Source organism: Lissotriton vulgaris, chromosome 5, assembly GCF_964263255.1.
Source record: "Lissotriton vulgaris chromosome 5, aLisVul1.2, whole genome shotgun sequence".
Taxonomy (NCBI): Eukaryota; Metazoa; Chordata; class Amphibia; order Caudata; family Salamandridae; genus Lissotriton; species Lissotriton vulgaris.
In genome coordinates this window covers 1,587,139,330-1,587,156,189 of record NC_141693.1, presented here as the reverse complement: position 1 = coordinate 1,587,156,189, position 16,860 = coordinate 1,587,139,330, and the positions used below count along the sequence as shown (strand labels likewise).

Below are 16,860 nucleotides of genomic sequence, written 5' to 3'. Positions count from 1 at the left end.
GAATACACAGACTCCTAATAACAGTGTCATGGAGGTCTTATGTCGCTTGAATTTGAAATCCCTTATGGAACAGAAGACTAGAGGTGTTTTGCAAAACAGGAACAGTTTGTTGAATTAAACATTATGTCCAGGAGAACATTTACAGGCATAAGGTCTGAAGACTCTCTATGGAGTCGTAATTTAATTGTCTAATGGTTACCAAAGGTGGGTCTTGACATTGCGTGTACATAATGTGGCCAGTGGATAACGTGCCCAGATATCCAGCATGAGGAGCAGATGATCTCTGAATGTGCCAGATCCTGATTGGCAACGTGTTCCTAACTCATATAACTCATAACTTTGTATGGTGTTTTAGGTCCCGCTTACCTCCTCCGGCTATATATACTTTATTGGGGCAATCTCCCATGACCCTTGTAATATCGCTGCACCTAACCGTGGGATTGATCAAGAGATTTCTTCCCAAGTGTTTGCCTACCAACTACGCATCCTCACGCATGTGACCTATCAAACAACAATCACAGGCCTTGGTCTTGGACCTGCTTGACTGCATATTTGCAAGTGAAGATTGATGTGGAGTTCACAAAAGGTGATTTTGTTAAAATGTACGAAATTTCATTTTCATAATTGAATGCATCGATTTCCATATTAACATTCCTCCCTCTTGTTGATACTTCAACTACAGTACCTAACTCATGCAGTTTGATAGTTACTTTATATGGGGCCTGTTCTCTTATTTACTTTTGACAAGAACTACCTTCCTATTTACTTGCATTCTTCCCAGTTTAAGGACAGTGTTTTTACATCAGTTGATCCCCAAATTTATAACCCCACATACTAATAGCAACATAATGATAACAATCTACAGTGGTTTACATTACCAAGGATATCCATTATGGGAGCCAGGATAACCAATTCGTAATCCACTCCTTCTCAGAGGTACCTCCCTCTTCGTGCATGCTTCTTTGTAGATTGTGCCATGCTTGAAAGGCAAGCGGCAGTGTCCCATTGTCCATGTCATTTCCTGGGATGAACATACAACAGGCTGCTCCAATCTTGGTGTATATCCCTCCCTTCATTGTGGTTCTTAAGTCCAATAAATATCGGTGTGCATTGCCCTGAGGCGGATTGCTCACAATTCTTCTTTGATAGAATTGAGGCCGATCTCAGTACTGTTCATCATTTTGACTTATTTGTAACCAGCGGGCATTAGCTTTTGTTTGCAGGGTGAAAAAGGGCATCAATCCCCCTGCCCTTAGCTGTGGTTCCATGAACAGTCTACATTCTTCTGAAATGTCTTTGAATTGTGCCCAGTCAAAATAGTTTGCAGCTTTCCTTTCACGAGCTTTGTGCAGCAAGGTTGTCTCTTTCCTTAATGGGTGCTGGTACAAGTCTGATAGCTCTTCTCCAGGAATTACCAGGGTTGGTGTGTGCATGGTGACCCGAGAACGCAGTCCCTCCATTCTGGAACAAGCTGAGTGTAGTAGTTCTCGCCGCACTGCCAGTAGTATTCCATCAGCATGGAGGTGCCCCACTACATATACGGAATACATATCACTCCGCTGATAGCATTCATGCATATCTGAAGCATTCCTTTCCTCTAAAATATATGGAGTACAGTGTTTGTTTCGGTACAATCAGGGGTTGTCCTTTCCCTTCTAACCAAGTGTATCTACCCAACATAATTGTCCTATATTTCCTGACTTTGGGTGGTCATATATTCAGCCCTCCCCATGCAACTCATTCTCCTCTTTATCCCTGAGCTGGATGGCCCTACATAGGAAGTCCATGTCTGGAGACTTTTATTGTTAAAGATGACTGCCCCAATACACTAAGAGCAGCTCCCGGTCCACATATAGGCGCGGTAGCAGATGTTTGTTGTGCACAGAGTTTGGGGGGTTTTCCACCTCCAAAAACCTTTTCTCCTGGAAATCTCATCACCATGTGATACCTTCCCCTATTTGGCCCTTCCTACTCATGCTGTCCAGCTTGGATTGGATATCAGTGGGTTCAGTTAGGATGTACAGAACTGTTGGGTTTGTGTAATCTCAAGTTATGTTTATAACTACCCTGTGTGGTTCTGTCTTGTTGGACTAGATCTTGGCCCTTATTCTACATAGGTAGAGGTGCATACAGCATTTTGCTTTCTCTAGGGTACTTCTTTGAACAAGTAAAGCCTGTCTGCACCGCATTTGTGGAATTAATAAACAGACATACCATGACCTGGCTGATGCTTGGGAGCTGACTGGTCATTTGCTGGTACAATGTGTTTTGCAAAAGGGGGCTATGCAGACCGCGTGGGATGCTGGTGTTCTGTTTGGTGTAATTGTAGGTAACATATGAGAGATGCTTATGCAGGCGCTGTAGTTCACATTTAGTAAAGGTCTTTTGAGCTGGCAGTTCCTCAGTAGTCCTCAAGTGTGGGATTAGCTCCCTAGTAGGCAGATCCTACATAACCATATAAATATACTTAACTTTTGTTGTGGCACTGCAGTTCCAGGTATGTGTCCATTGAGAGTCGTTAGTGCTTCTCCGGTGGTTGTGCCCCTTCTGATCAGTTCAAAAAAGTTTGCAGTTTTTAGTTCTTGGGTGATATCGCCATGGAAGGATGAGACTGAACTTTGGAATGGATCACCCACGCACTTTTCTCCTCCTCTTTGAGGGCCATGGCTGTTAAGCAGACCCCTCACTGGGGGGGTGTGTTTTTCCTCCTTCCATTTGTGCAAGTTCAGTAATGTTCTTTTTTTCCGTGGGTCATGGCAGTTGATGTCAAGTCAGTATTAGTGCACTTCATTGTCTTTGCAGCTACCTGTTTTTTAATGTGAACATTGTTTATTGTTAGATCAGCTTAGTTACCTAAGCTCCATTGTCAAGGGTTTTGGAAAACCAGCATTTTACAACAGAGGTGTGATCCCATCAACCTACTAGTCTCAATTTGGCGAGGAATCAGAAAGTGACCCCTATTAGATAAGTTTTTGAGTGATTCGGGGGGGAAGAGTGATTACTATAATTCATATTAATGAAATCATTGAGACTCCCCGCCCCCACATTATCCTACCAGGGTGTTTTTGGACCTTTTCTGAAATTTTTGCACTGGGTTGTCAGATCAGTGTTAGGTATGTTGTGGAGTGGTCCCATGAGTTAGGTGAGGGATAGGATTGTGGCTTTTACTACTTTTAAAAAAATGCCTCGCCCAGTGTGCGGAAGAGAGCAGTTGCTGTACGGCCACTTCTCAAGACTATTTTGCTGCTGGAGGCTACCGCTCCTCTGATAATCCGGTCCGACCCGGATCATATGCAGCGCACCTAAGAAGCCCACGAGAAGCCACCAAATGAGACATCAGTCTGACGGAGCTGTCGCCGCGAGCCTGGACTGCCGATCTGATTTTTGGAGGGATTCACATCGGTCTTTCTTCAGGAGCATCACTGGAGGTAGGAAGCCTGACCCCAACATGGCCGCCACGGGCGACCTCCACAACTCAAATTCGATGCCCGCAGACTCCCACTGCCCCTAATCGGGCAGTGGGAGTCTGCGGGAGACTCCCCTAGAAGCCAAAAGGGGAACCTTTTAGAATAATTACCCGCTCTCATTAGCGGACAATGACACGCTCGATCACAAGATGAGCCAGCCTGACCCCAAAATGGCTGTCACGCGCGACCTACTCTACTGCAATCAAACCTGCCTGACCTCAAAGGCCCCCAATTCGACTAGTAGAGCATGGGCACCCCTTGGACTCAAAAGAGATTCCTAGAAATAAACCTATTGCTCCCTTCCCTCTGACCTCACCCTCGATCTCGAAAAAAGACAACCCAACATGCTCCAACAATAAAAGACCTCAACCCCTCAACGTGATCCACACCACTCAAGATGATGCCCCAGATACCCCCAACTCTTCCCATGACTCCTTGGCGCAGCATCTCTCGGCCCTTGAAAGTTAGATAGGCTCAATCGCCCTGGGCTTAACCGAAATCCTCTCTCTTCCCTCTGACCTCACCCTCGATCTCAAAAAAAGACAACCCAACATGCTCCAACAATAAAAGACCTCAACCCCTCAACCTGATCCACACCACTCAAGATGATGCCCCAGATACCCCCAACTCTTCCCATGACTCCGTGGCGCAGCGTCTCTCGGCCCTTGAAAGTCAGATAGACACAATCTCCCTGGGCTTAACCGAAATCCTCTATAACCTAGATAAAGCCCGCAGACCCCTGAAATCCCCTCCCGGGACTCCCCACACCTCCAACGTAAACTGCCCTCCCGGGCCCTCAGAAACCCTTGATATCCAGCAGCAAAGTCCACCGACCAGGGTACTGAAATCAGGCTCACAAGAAGCCTCAAAAATGGGAGTCCTATCCCCTAGGATCAAGATCAGTTCATTGTCTGATATAATTCACATGACCTCAAGGCCCATTAGAACAGAAGCTCCCATGTCAGACAACGAAGCAGCAATGCTAGCCTCCTCATACGATTCCCCTCCTCGGACTCTCCTAAATCCAAAATCCAAGTGATCACAGGCCTCCGGAAAGACCCTCCGTGCACAAAACCCCTAAGACGGCCTGTCCTCACCGCCATACCTAGGGCGACCAAAGAAAGAACCGCCAGCAATCAAGAGCTTTTCACCAACTGCTTACTGATCAACTGCAGATCGGCCTCACTTCACGCAACCGAACTAGCCGAGGCTATCCTCTCACATGACATTGACATTGCGTTCCTCACGGAGACCTGGCTAAACAAGATATCTCCCCCTTGCCTAGACTTGTGGGTACAACCTGGCTTCTCCCTGATCAACAAAGACAGGATAGATCAGCGAGGAGGAGGGGTTGCTATTATCCACAAAGATAGTCTGGTCATCTCGGAAACCACCTCTTTCGATTACGATTCATTCGAATGTCTCTCCTCCATCATCAAGACCAAAGATAGTGGCTCCCTCCTGTGCCACCTGCTCTATCATCCTCCAGGTAGAAACACCGCATTTGGAGAACAATTGTCTGACCTGATAGCGCAAGGGGCACTCGGTGATTCCAATAATTTCATTCTCGGTGATCTGAATATACGGTGAAATGAGACAAACAATCCTCTAATCCAATCGCTATCCAGTCTCATATGTGATAACAATCTCACACAATACTGTACAGAGGAGACACACTACAAAGGAGCCACATTGGATGCCATCATTGCACAAACGAACTCAATCACGATCAACCACATATTCCTGTCGACTGGTCTGATCACCACATGATTCTATTTCATATCAATCACCCCACTCTCTCCCACCAATCCCCACAAGATCCTCCCAATTGGAGGGAAACCTTTCTCAAGCGCCCCTGGATATCTTGAAAGATCAGATAAACTCACTCCTCACGGACAACAAAGACCACCTATCCACCAGTGACCTCACTGACTTTTACAATTCTGAGCTAGTGTCCTTACTTGACAAAATAGCGCCACTTAAGCTCAAGAGGAGCAGAGCCATTCCATCCAGAACATGGTTCAACCCTGACCTCAACTCAGAAAGGAGAAACTTAAGGGCCAAAGAAAGAACTCTATAGCATAATCAGACAACAAACCTCCAAGCCAGTGGGCTCATCTGTACAGGCGTCCAAAGAACTCTGCGACAACTTCGCCCACTTCTTCAACAACAAGATCACAAAAATCGCCTTCAACAATTCTTACCCCACAAAGAGTATCACAGCTGTACCCCATGCTCTCTCACCTGGCTCTTCGCCCACCCCCTGGCTGAGCTTTCGCCCCGTTCAAGAAACGGATATAATCTCGTTGATCTCCACTTCCAAACCATCAGCGCGTATCTCAGATCCCATTCCTCCCCTGCTAATCAAAAAAATTAAACACGCTTTTGCACCACATTTGGGCAAAATCATAAACAGCTCCTTAAAAAATGGAGTGGTTTCCCGACTGCCTTAAAATGGGGCAAGTCACCCCCCTGCTGAAAAAACCCGGTCTAGATGCGACTGATTTGAACAATTTCAGACCTGTATCAACCCTTCTCTTACTCTCAAAAACACTTGAACGTTGCGTACTTCATCAACTAACACAGCACCTGGATAACATCAACCTTTTGGACCCCCACCAGTCTGGTTTTAGAAAAGGCTGCAGAACAGAAACTGCGATTCTGAACATCATGGATGATATCCATGGATCACTAGACTCTGACAAATGGTGCCTCCTCATTCTCCTTGACCTCTCGGCAGCATTCGATACGGTGGACCACAAACTCCTCATCGGGGCTCTTCAAGAAAGAGCTGGTCTCGGCGAGATAGTTCTCAAGTGGTTTTCCTCCTTTATACACAATCGCACACACAAAATCAAAATCAAGAACTTCACCTCCGAAATGCAGCAAGTCAACAAGGGCGTCCCCCAAGGTTCGGTGCTCTCTCCACAACTCTTTAACATCTACATGGAACCGCTATCCAAACTACTCAGAAAAGCCAACATCCGTTTCCACCTCTACGCGGACGATACGCAGATCTATCTGGAAACTACCTCTCTCAAAGACATCCATAAACTAGATTGGCTGACAATAAATCATTTGAAACTAAATCCAGACAAAACCGAGACACTCCTCATCTCGAACAAGGAGGATAACCCACAAATGGCTGAATGGTAAAAGGCTATCGAGGCGCTCAAATGGAATCTTACTCTAGCAGACTCTGCCAAATCTCTAGGCATCACCTTAGACCCAAAACTGGACATGATGAAACACATTAAGAACTCGGCCAAAAGTGCATTCCTTAACCTTAGACTTCTGAACAAAATCAAACCCTATAATCCGACAAAGGATCTCAAACTGGCCACACAATCTCTGGTACTGTCAAGACTGGACTATGGGAACGCAGTCCCAACAGGAATTCCTAAAGCGCATCTGGCACCGCTCAAAACAACATTACATGTGGCAGCCAGAATGATCACCGGCATCAAGAAATCGGATCATATCTCCCCTGCACTCAAAGAACTCAAATGGCTTCCAGTAGAAATGCGAAGTAACTTCAGAACGGCCTGCCTAACCCACAAAGCCCTCCATACAAGCAAACCCGAATATCTGTCAAAAAACTCAAAAAAGCAGGTCAAGCCAGAAATCTGAGAAGCTCTAACTCCCTCCTACTACTTCCACCTAAAACTAGAAGGAAAAGAACAGCGTACTGCTCTTTCACTGGAAACGCTCCCAGCATTTGGAATTACATCCCTCCACACATCAGATCCATACTCTCCTTTTTGGAATGCAAAAGTCAACTCAAATCCTTATTCCTCACCCGTTCCCTGGGATGTGGACAACACGGGACAGACAGCAAGCATAGAGCTAAATTATCCCAAAGAACCCTGAAACCAAAGAAGCTCTAAATGACAATTATGTCGCTCTATACTATGTCATTCGTTTATTGTACATCTCTCACTGTCATGTTTCTGTTGATTATATACTATGCTCCTACTGTAAAGCGCTCTGATACCTTAGGGTCTTGACAGCGCTATAGAAAACTTCTAAAATAAAACAAATTTATTAAACGTATTCCGTGTATGTTCGCTACATGTGTGTGAAAATGTGGGAAGAGGGTGTGTGCTGCAGTTTGGTGTTGCTGGTGCTTGCAACATGCCCAGGGAACATGTTGTTGTTTGTGCATCTCCCTGTACCCAGTATGTGGTGTGCTACGTGATCCTTTCTTGTGACAGCAGATACCTGACTCGGGCTGTTCTTGACTGCGCCTTTTTAGCTGGAATCTTCTTTTTGAGCTAATTTTGGGAGGTTTTCTTTTAGTTTGGGTGTTTCCTTAAGTCTCATTATTCATTTTTACCCTTGCCCCGTGGGGAGAGGGTCAGAGGCTGCTCTGTGGCCCCCTTCTCTGCAGTACCGCCTCCATGGGGTCGAAGGTCAGGGCTGATTTATTTCCTGGATTGTGCCTGGGACGTTGGATCAATGTGAGTGGACTATGCTTGAAACGGAGGCAAGCCTGGAAGTGGTGCACCCGGTGCACTCGTTCCATCTCGAGCATGGGTAGAAGATTGGAAGCCTCCATCCCTAACACCCCCTCTTCCTCGGACTAAAGCCTGCTTTCCATCAGCGTTTCTGGTGGGCCCACAGTCCTTAGCTTTTGGCTGGGGTCTCTTGAGCTTTTCAGTATATAGTCGTTGATTGCCTAGTGAAATTGGTGCTCATCTTGTTGATCTCCTTAAGAGTGAAAGGTTTATGAACCTCCAACTGGAGACTCAAACAGGTCAACACGCAGGGGCCTCTTAGCTTTATGACTCTCGGGTGTGGGGGCTGTGGGGTTTTAGAGTCTTATCATCCTAGGTGCAATAAGAACATTGTTCCTGTCACAGTGGATGGCTTCATTTAGAATGGAAAGGGAGGCCTCCATTGATTGGGATGCTTGTAGAGCATTTGAGGGCTCTATCAGGACTACACGCCATGAGGGAAACGCTAAGCATGGACATGGTGCCCAAAAATGGGGTCCTTCCGGCTTAGGAATTGGAATGCATCCCATTGGACATTGGCTGCAGGACCTAGGAGTCTTCTTTTTAAACACTTATTGTCCCACTCACTCGTCAGACTGTCCTGCCCCTAGGGTGTGGCCAGTAAAACCCGCCCTGGGTGATTAGCAGCAGAGAGGGGCCTGTCTCTGTAGGCACTCCCATAGGATGACTATGTCCTTAGTGTGGTTACCCAATCTATACAGCCCCCAGTTACCCTGAATTCTTTGGTGCAAGTAAAACTTTTTGGACCCCCAATGCTGAGAGGGTAGGGGGATGCTGGTTGTTTTTATCATCGGAGGTGAACTACTGGGGGTTAAGTCGCTGGGATTATTATTAATTGTCTTCATTTACTGGGGGTCTATTTTACTGTAAAGTTTGGCTCTGTGGTTGCATGAAGGCGTTACCTGTCACCCCTCCTTGCTGGGGTTGAGGTCCCAATTCCTGTTGTGCTGGATTCCCTATCTGTGGCTGCTGCTGTTGTGAGGCAAATGGCTGACCTCCATGCAGCTGAGTGTATTATATGTTTTGCTTACCCTGTGCTGCGTACTGAGGACATTAGCCATATCCTGCCGCATTCAGTTTTGTGGCTACTGGCCCTTATCTGTATCAACTTCCAAGCAATTTCTGGGCTTAGCCAAGTGACACAGATATAATAACAGTACGGTCAGGTCAAAATCTAGGAGTCCAGATTGATGAGAAACTTTAACCCCTTCCATGCGGCCGCGATTCCCCTGGTGTGCTGTAAACAGCACGAACAGGGGCGGGCTGTGACGAACCTCAGCCGTCATCAGCACACGAGCACCGTAGTACATGACGGCTGGGGTTCGTCATCAGCATGGAAGGGGTTACATGGAAAATCATGGTAATAAAATGCAAGGAAAATTGTAGTGCAGAGTACAATATTAAGCAGAATGGACTACTGTAATGCCCTTCTCTTGCGAGCTCCAGATTATCAGCGTAAAAGACTGCACAGGGTTCAAGTGATGGCAGCTACACTAGCACTCAATAAGACTTGACTCCACATCAGGTACCCTTAAAGAACTTCACTGGCTACCGGTTAAAGAATGAAACTATTTTAAAACCATGTGCAAAGTCCATTAAGCCATAAATGGCTCATAGCCTAGACATATACAAAAGAAATGTAACAACTATAAACCTGGAAGGATGCAGAGATCTTTGTCAGCAAACCTGGCCTGTGTACCTATGTTTAAGAACACAAGGGTAGGCCTTCCAAGTCAAGTCTGCAAAACTATGGAACAGGTTGATAATCTTCCTCACAGCAAATGGAAATCTTCTGAACTTTAGGATGAACCTTAAAATTTAGCTTTTTTCTAAATAAACAAAACAGCCCACAAAGTCTTTTGTCACTAAAAGAAAAAGATTGGTCACTCTCGTTGTCAACTGGTGCATGTCAGGAGATTGCCATGCTTTGCAAATTGATATTAATAATTATAATATGAGTTTAATAGGGGATCCATGGCAAGTTTCGTAATTTGGATGAATACAACTCAAATGACGTTTTGTAGTTAAATTTGTTTAATTGTAGGGGCAAATGTACGTGGTATACTCTTACAGATTGTTTACTAGGAGCTCAGCGCTTTTGCAATATTTGCATCAAACAGTTCGACTGAACATTTCAATAAAAACAAGATAAAACTGCATATGTATTATTACAACATAGGGGAATATGTGAAATATTAGAATAGCATCTGCACAATCTCATTTTGTTCACACAATACAGTTTTTAATCGACAATCAAAACAACATCATCACATATATAATACAGTTCAATAATGGTTGACAGGAAAAATTACTTTGTCAATAAATGTGTACGCTCTCAGCACAGGTTATCCTCTACAAAGTGAAGACTTTCATGGAACACGTTACTAAGTGAGCTGGATAGCTAAAATCCACTCCTCAACAACAGTGGTTATCATAGAAAGCATATTGTAATAACTTGGGAATCATCATTCCCTCTTGGCCACACAAAAGTTACGCCCAGTTTCCTGAATCCAATTATTTCCCTATGTCTGAAATTCCACCTTGTTAAATGTCCAAGGTCCAAGTCAGAAGCAAGGAATTTATAACACTTTTCAGCATTACTGTGAGCCAAGGTCACACGGGTAAAACCAATGTCAAAATGGAGTATTCATTAGGTGATAAAACCACAAGTAAAACAACACCGCTGCGTGGTTCAACTATTAGCAGACTGTTCTCATTGAGCACACTCTCCCACACTCGCACAGCACCATAACACGGTTAGAGTAAAAAAAAAACACCTTGTACCATACCGGTTTAAAGCCGGAGTCACACTTAGTCTCTGATCCAGGGGAGAAGACTGGAGTAACTAACAGAGTAACCAGGCAATGGTCGACAAACGGGGGGGATAAGCCACCACTTGGGAAGTTCACCTACTTTATGCGTAGCAGAAATGGCTAGAGGCTATCCCAGTTCAAGAGATTCCTCAATTCGCCCTCTGCCACCAGCCCATTTCTGCAAAGCACAGGTGGGTCACGCAGTCTCTCGACCCACTTCTGATCTTCTCAGAATTATTCCTCAGCCAACTCACTTACTCTGACCACCGAGGCCCTAAGCAGGCGATAGTACCTGGCAACACAAAGTTATCGTACTGGGTGAGGAGAGGGAAGTTGATTCACTGCCCTGAGGCAAGACGGAACACTCAGTGAATGGGGAGAGCTGCTGTCCCCGCACCCCTCAAGAAGTGATACACAACATCTGGTACACGTTGATTTGAGTCACATCATATAATCTGATCACCATGAATCCCAAGTCAGGTTCTCAGTACCTCCCTGGAAACGAGGGACAACTTCTGCTGTGAAATGATAAGAGTCGCACTAGACAATCCGATCACAATCATCCCACAGTCAGGGTCACCGTAGCTCCCTGGAATGAGGCACAACGTCTGGTCTGCCAAAACAATCCGGTCCCACACACACACACAGTTTCAAGTTCAGTAGTATCACACAAAGTAGAATGAGGCAATACTATGAATGCATCCTCTCTCAGAGGATTGCAACCTTTGATGCGGCTCAGACAACAAAGCAGGCTACGCTGAGTCCTCTCACCACCAGTGAGACACTTGTGCATGCTGAGGCTCCATGTTGCAGGGACCACACTCCTTAGATGTTGGTACAGTTTGGGGGCTCCACATAAGGCAATATGTCTCTAGGTACAATACTTAGCTCCATACTCACCCCACTCTGCAGTCAGGATAAAGCAAATTAAGTAGGGCTTAGAAGGGCACCGCTCTCAAGGTGACACACGTATACACTGTAGGTCCATCTCCAGAGGTCTTTGATGTCCCTGAGACTTCCACAAAAAACAGAGGGCAATCTAACAAGCCCTTGGAGAGCACACGTAAAGGGCACCAAATATCAGTAGGTAGGTATGCCCAGGCCAGCCACTATTCAGGCAGGGTGCAAGGACCCTTTCAATGGCAGTCTGTTCCTTGTGCAGAACAGATTCCCCTGGCAGTGTGCACCAAGCAGTCCATGATCTCTGGTTCCACGTCCCAACAAGCGTATCTCTCCCCTGCTGATGTATGGCACCAGTAATTATTCTGTAGTGTGCTTTTGAAGTTGGGAGTGGTTGAGAGTGTTCCCCATTGAACCGCAGATGTCTCCTCTAAATTTCATTCCTCTCTGCCATGCTTCCTTGGAATGCAGATCTTAGTCTTTAGTGGGGCCATGATCTGGTTTCCCAGAGGCCAAGCATCAAAACCTTTCCCTCCTAACCTATTCATCCAGTGCCTCAAATGGCAGATGGCTGTCATTCCAGTTGCATGCCCAATGTTTATAGCTGTCTCTGGGGAATGAACAGATGTGCTCCCCAGCCTCCAGGGTAAACTGGAGTCAAACAAAAAGACACACAAAAGAGTGTAGTGCAGACAAAAATGCCCACTTTCTAGACATGCAATTCTAAGCTACCAATGACAAATTCACCTTTACAACAAGGGAGGATTTGACATTGTGAATCCAATAATAGTGAACTATATGAGGCTGCTCCACTGTAAGCCACCGCTGCAACTTAAAGTAATCTCTACCATTCCCCTATGTTAACCTATGGGGAGAGCAAACTTCATAGGTAGTGAAAACACACATGGGGGCTCTTCACTACCTGGGCAGGGAACACACATGTGCCCCATGCCCTGCCTTTCACCTATCACTTGCTCCCCTCCACCAGGACTCACCCTAGTGGTGCTCCAGTGTTAGTGAAAGGCACCTTCAGCATTGGCCAATGATTTAGAGATGCCAACCTGAGCATAGGGGCATATGCACACACACTGGCCTACAATTGCAGGCTTGAGACATGTTTAAAAATGCCCTGTAAGCTCCACTTCCTAACAAGTGTAGGAAGGGCGTGCGCACTTTCACACTGCATTATAGAGGGAACGTGCCCAGAGTCCAATGGTTGCACAATGAGAATCAGCAAACCCATGAAGGAAAAGCTAAATGTTTAGGGAAACACTACCTCAAGAGTGCCAAGTCTAACAGGCACTTCACTCATCTCCTAACAGTATACAAAATGAAGATTCCATCAACCCTTTTATATGGTATAGAGACAATAAATATTAAGCAATGGCACTTTATACATAAGGTGGAGGGGAAGATTAATCGCACTATTTGCACTTTAAATTCCATGGTCTCGATAGAAGTTTTAAGGCTCGAATCATGATTTGTGAGCACTTGCATAAGGGGGCTAGCTGCAATTCTACTATGGTATCACTATATTCAGCATGCAAAGGAAAAGTCCTTAAGGAGTCTTATGGCCATAGAATGCTTCTCTTCCACTATAAAGTCCTCTAATTTTTTAACTAATGTTGCACTTCAGCACTTTTCCCTGATTAGATCAGACTTAAGGAATATGAGCCATCTTCACCTCAATTTGTTTTAAAGCTCGCCTTGACAAAATTATCGTTGGAGAATAATATGGTTATATGTAGTAAGAAGCCTCACTTCCAGTGACCTACTCAATCATGTCATCCTCAAGTGTATTTGAACTGGAACCTGGAACAAAAGGTGCGAAGGTGTATAATGCTTTGCAGGTTGCAATGTTAACCATTAAAAACTGTGACTTATGCATGGCAGAAAGTCGTTTGGGAGAAAAGAATTTGCACAGTATGTTATAATGGTGGTCAGACTATCGAATATGTTATATTTGTCTGTCTCGCTTTGAGGATCTAGCAACAGACATTTTTAAAACCATTAAAAAATATATATATGGAATTACAACTGTTAATGCTAATATGGAGGTGATAAATTGTCCTGTAAATGAATTAATGTGCTGTGATATATATATATCTTTTTTTTGCTTGATTTCTCTAGTTGCATTAATTGTTGTATTTGATGTATTTAATAGATTGTAGAACTCATAGTCAGATCTAAATCTTTAATAAAAAACCTTGAACCTTGGATGGAGATATTTGTACTTGTGGACCTTTTGGTTCATGGTTATATGGCTATAGGCCCTTCTGGATACGGACTGGTTATTAAAACATTATTATATATTTATTCTACCTGGCTCAGCTGTGAAAGGAGATCAGGCAATGTATGGTGGAACCGAAGGTACTGGTTGGCCTTTCAACACGTGCCCTTTTCTGTCTTTAAACAGATAGTGAAAGACGAAGCATTGACAGATTTTATATTGAAGGGCAACAACGTTGTCAGGTAAATATTTCTGAAATTTCAGGTGCACATTAAGAAGGTTGTGTCAAAAATGCTTAGGCAGTCAGGCAGCCACAGTAGGTTCTTCCCATCCCTGCTAATTAAGAGTAGCAAAAGTCATTGTCTTTAGTAAATTCAGCACTGTTAGACCATAGGTCTCTTTGAAAACCAACTGGAGGGGTCCATGCACCACACTGCAGATAGCTTGAAAACTGTGCCTGCTGCAGTTTAAAAAATAATGTTACACCAAAATGGATCACCCCAGCAAAACCCTCTTTTGTATGCCCTGACTTTGCCCCATTGAGAGCCCCCGTGTGCCTCCATCAATAGTACCAAAAAAGAAAAGTGAGCCAGAGGCGCATCTGTTGGGAGTAGCTTATTTGGTATGGATGGCATGTGAGTGGAGGAAGGTAGCGGAGTCTACAGGCTAAAGTATGGTATTAATGCATGTGGGGAACATTTCCTTTTTTCCTTACTTAACCTGACTCAGCGCTAGAGTCTGCTTGTGGAAACATGCATATGAAAAAGCAAGGTATGCTGCAAAAAGAGTGGTAGCTTCAGACACTCCGGTACAAGGCTATTAGGAGGATACCCAGAAAATACCGCTTAGATGAAGGAATCTGGAGTAGTACCATCTGCCTCAGATCTCAGAAATTGCAACATATTTTTAAAATTCCATTAAGCCTTTCGGAAGCCTTTAGAGTTTGTAGTGAGGGGGAATGTGGAAAGCAATTTGTTGTGAAATGTGGATATGAATATTTGGCTACCAGCTACCTCCTGACCCACACAATTAGTTTTGAAAAACCAAGAAATGCTGCTCAGGCATTTTGTGCCAATCAGTTACATTAAAATAATTTGTGTGGTTGAATTGAAATCCCAAAATACATCTTGGATCCAAATTGTGTAGCTTATCCTCATGTGTACAACACCTGGGTATAGGGAAAGAAAAACCTCTAGGTCTATTTAGACGTTTATAGAAATCACAACCTAGTTGTGGTTGGTTGGAAGAAAGATTAGCTACTATAAATGCCCAGAATTAAGGCATGGCGATATTGAGACCGAGCTTCATAAACTAAAGCCGGTGGGAAATGCGAAATAATATGCAGATCCCGGAATATTGGGTCCTTTACCACATGATTTCTGAGCAGCTCTCAGCAGGAGAACATGTCAGGAAACGTCTTTTCTCTGGTGGGGGAATGAACCTGGTAAAATTGATCTTGAATGCCTCGCAATAATTTCAGGTGCAGGTACACTGGGACACTCAGAATTGGCTAGGGTTCAGATTGTCTCATTGTGAGAATTTATTGTTTAATCAGATTAGGATATTGGCACAAGGATATAACGGAGTATGCCTTTAAAACTGGATGGTTCAGGGAATTGACTCCATGATTAACATCCTGTCGTCTATAGATTTTCATAAACCCGGTATTTCCTTTGCAGTTCATAGTCTGTCACCTCTGGAATGAGCTGGGCTCTTGGTTGACACAAGAAAGCAGATTATGATATTTGGTGGGTAGGCTCAGTTCTCAAAGTGAAGAGCTTGTTGTGTATTTCTGAATTCCAGTGGATGCCAGAATCTCTGAGACTGTGACCTTTTTACCCATTAATTCTTGTATTTTTTTCCTGTCTATCCAGATTGGGAGAGCCTAAGGACTATGGTGGCATTGTCTCCTTCCTCTGCTCTTCTGATGCCTCCTACATCACTGGAGAGACCATTGTAGTTTCTGGGGGTGGCATGTCCCGACTCTAAAAGCTGATTTGTATTTCAGGGTAGTTGTTGTAATCACTGTTTGCAAATTATGGGGTATATTATTTTCCTGGTAGAGACTGACAAAAACGTACACTGTTTATCCGACCAGCATCTCTTAAACACCGGAAAAGCTATAAGGCAAAATCATCAAAGTTTGGTCTTTGTGCTTCTGAAAGACTGACAGCACTGTGGATCAGATTATAGGGCAAAGCGCGATATGTGGCAAAGAGCCTGTCTACGGCATGAACCATGATGGACCTTGTTGCAAGCAACTAATTTTTTGCAAAAGTAGCAGCCGTCTACACCAGTATTACATTTGCTAGTTTAGTCATTGAATTAAGAGAAACTCCTGAATTACAACACACTCAAAATAATTTGCTGGCATTTTCATACAATGCATAATTAATTGTTTTGGCAATGCATGGTTAGGGTTGTTTGAAGACGCTGTGTGGTACATATATGCAACTTAATTTAACAAGGCTAGGCTCCATTGACTGTCAACTGGAGAATGCTGCAACGTTGAAAATGTTAATATTTATGTTGCTGATAAAGCAAATTAAAGAATGTCTTGTTTTGATGAGTCAGCACCTAGGTATTGATACAATAAATTGGGTAGCAACTTTTCATTTGTGTAATAAACTGGAAGAGGTCTTCTGGTCAAAATATTAAATTCCATATGGGTTGCGGGTGCTATATTATATTGAAGGAAATCCCTCACTTTACTTAATGTAGAGTGACATTTGCTGTAAGTGATATTACAAATAATGCGCCACTTGATTCTAAAGATTTTATTTCTACTGGTAGAGGTAAATTTAGTGACGCAAGGGAGGGCCACAAAACTTCCCGCTAGACATACTGGGAGCTTACCACAGCCTTCATAGACCTTTTTCGCCCAAAGTGCTCATAATGACATGAAACTGAAAAAAATCCAAAAGGTACTTGAG

At 44.2% G+C, this 16,860-nt stretch overlaps 1 protein-coding gene across 2 annotated transcripts in view; it reads left to right on the top strand.

Annotated features, from left to right (window-relative positions):
* Positions 1-16,540, top strand: part of LOC147716745 (dehydrogenase/reductase SDR family member 4-like) — a 249,864-nt gene extending 233,324 nt beyond the window's left edge. For both annotated transcript variants that reach the window (XM_086923679.1, XM_086923678.1), the window contains 2 exons: positions 14,114-14,169; positions 15,802-16,540. In XM_086923679.1, coding sequence (XP_086779805.1) covers positions 14,114-14,169; positions 15,802-15,916 — 171 coding nt within the window. In that variant the 3' untranslated portion in view covers positions 15,917-16,540. The remainder of the gene's footprint in view (positions 1-14,113; positions 14,170-15,801) is intronic.
* Positions 16,541-16,860: the final 320 nt, after the last annotated feature.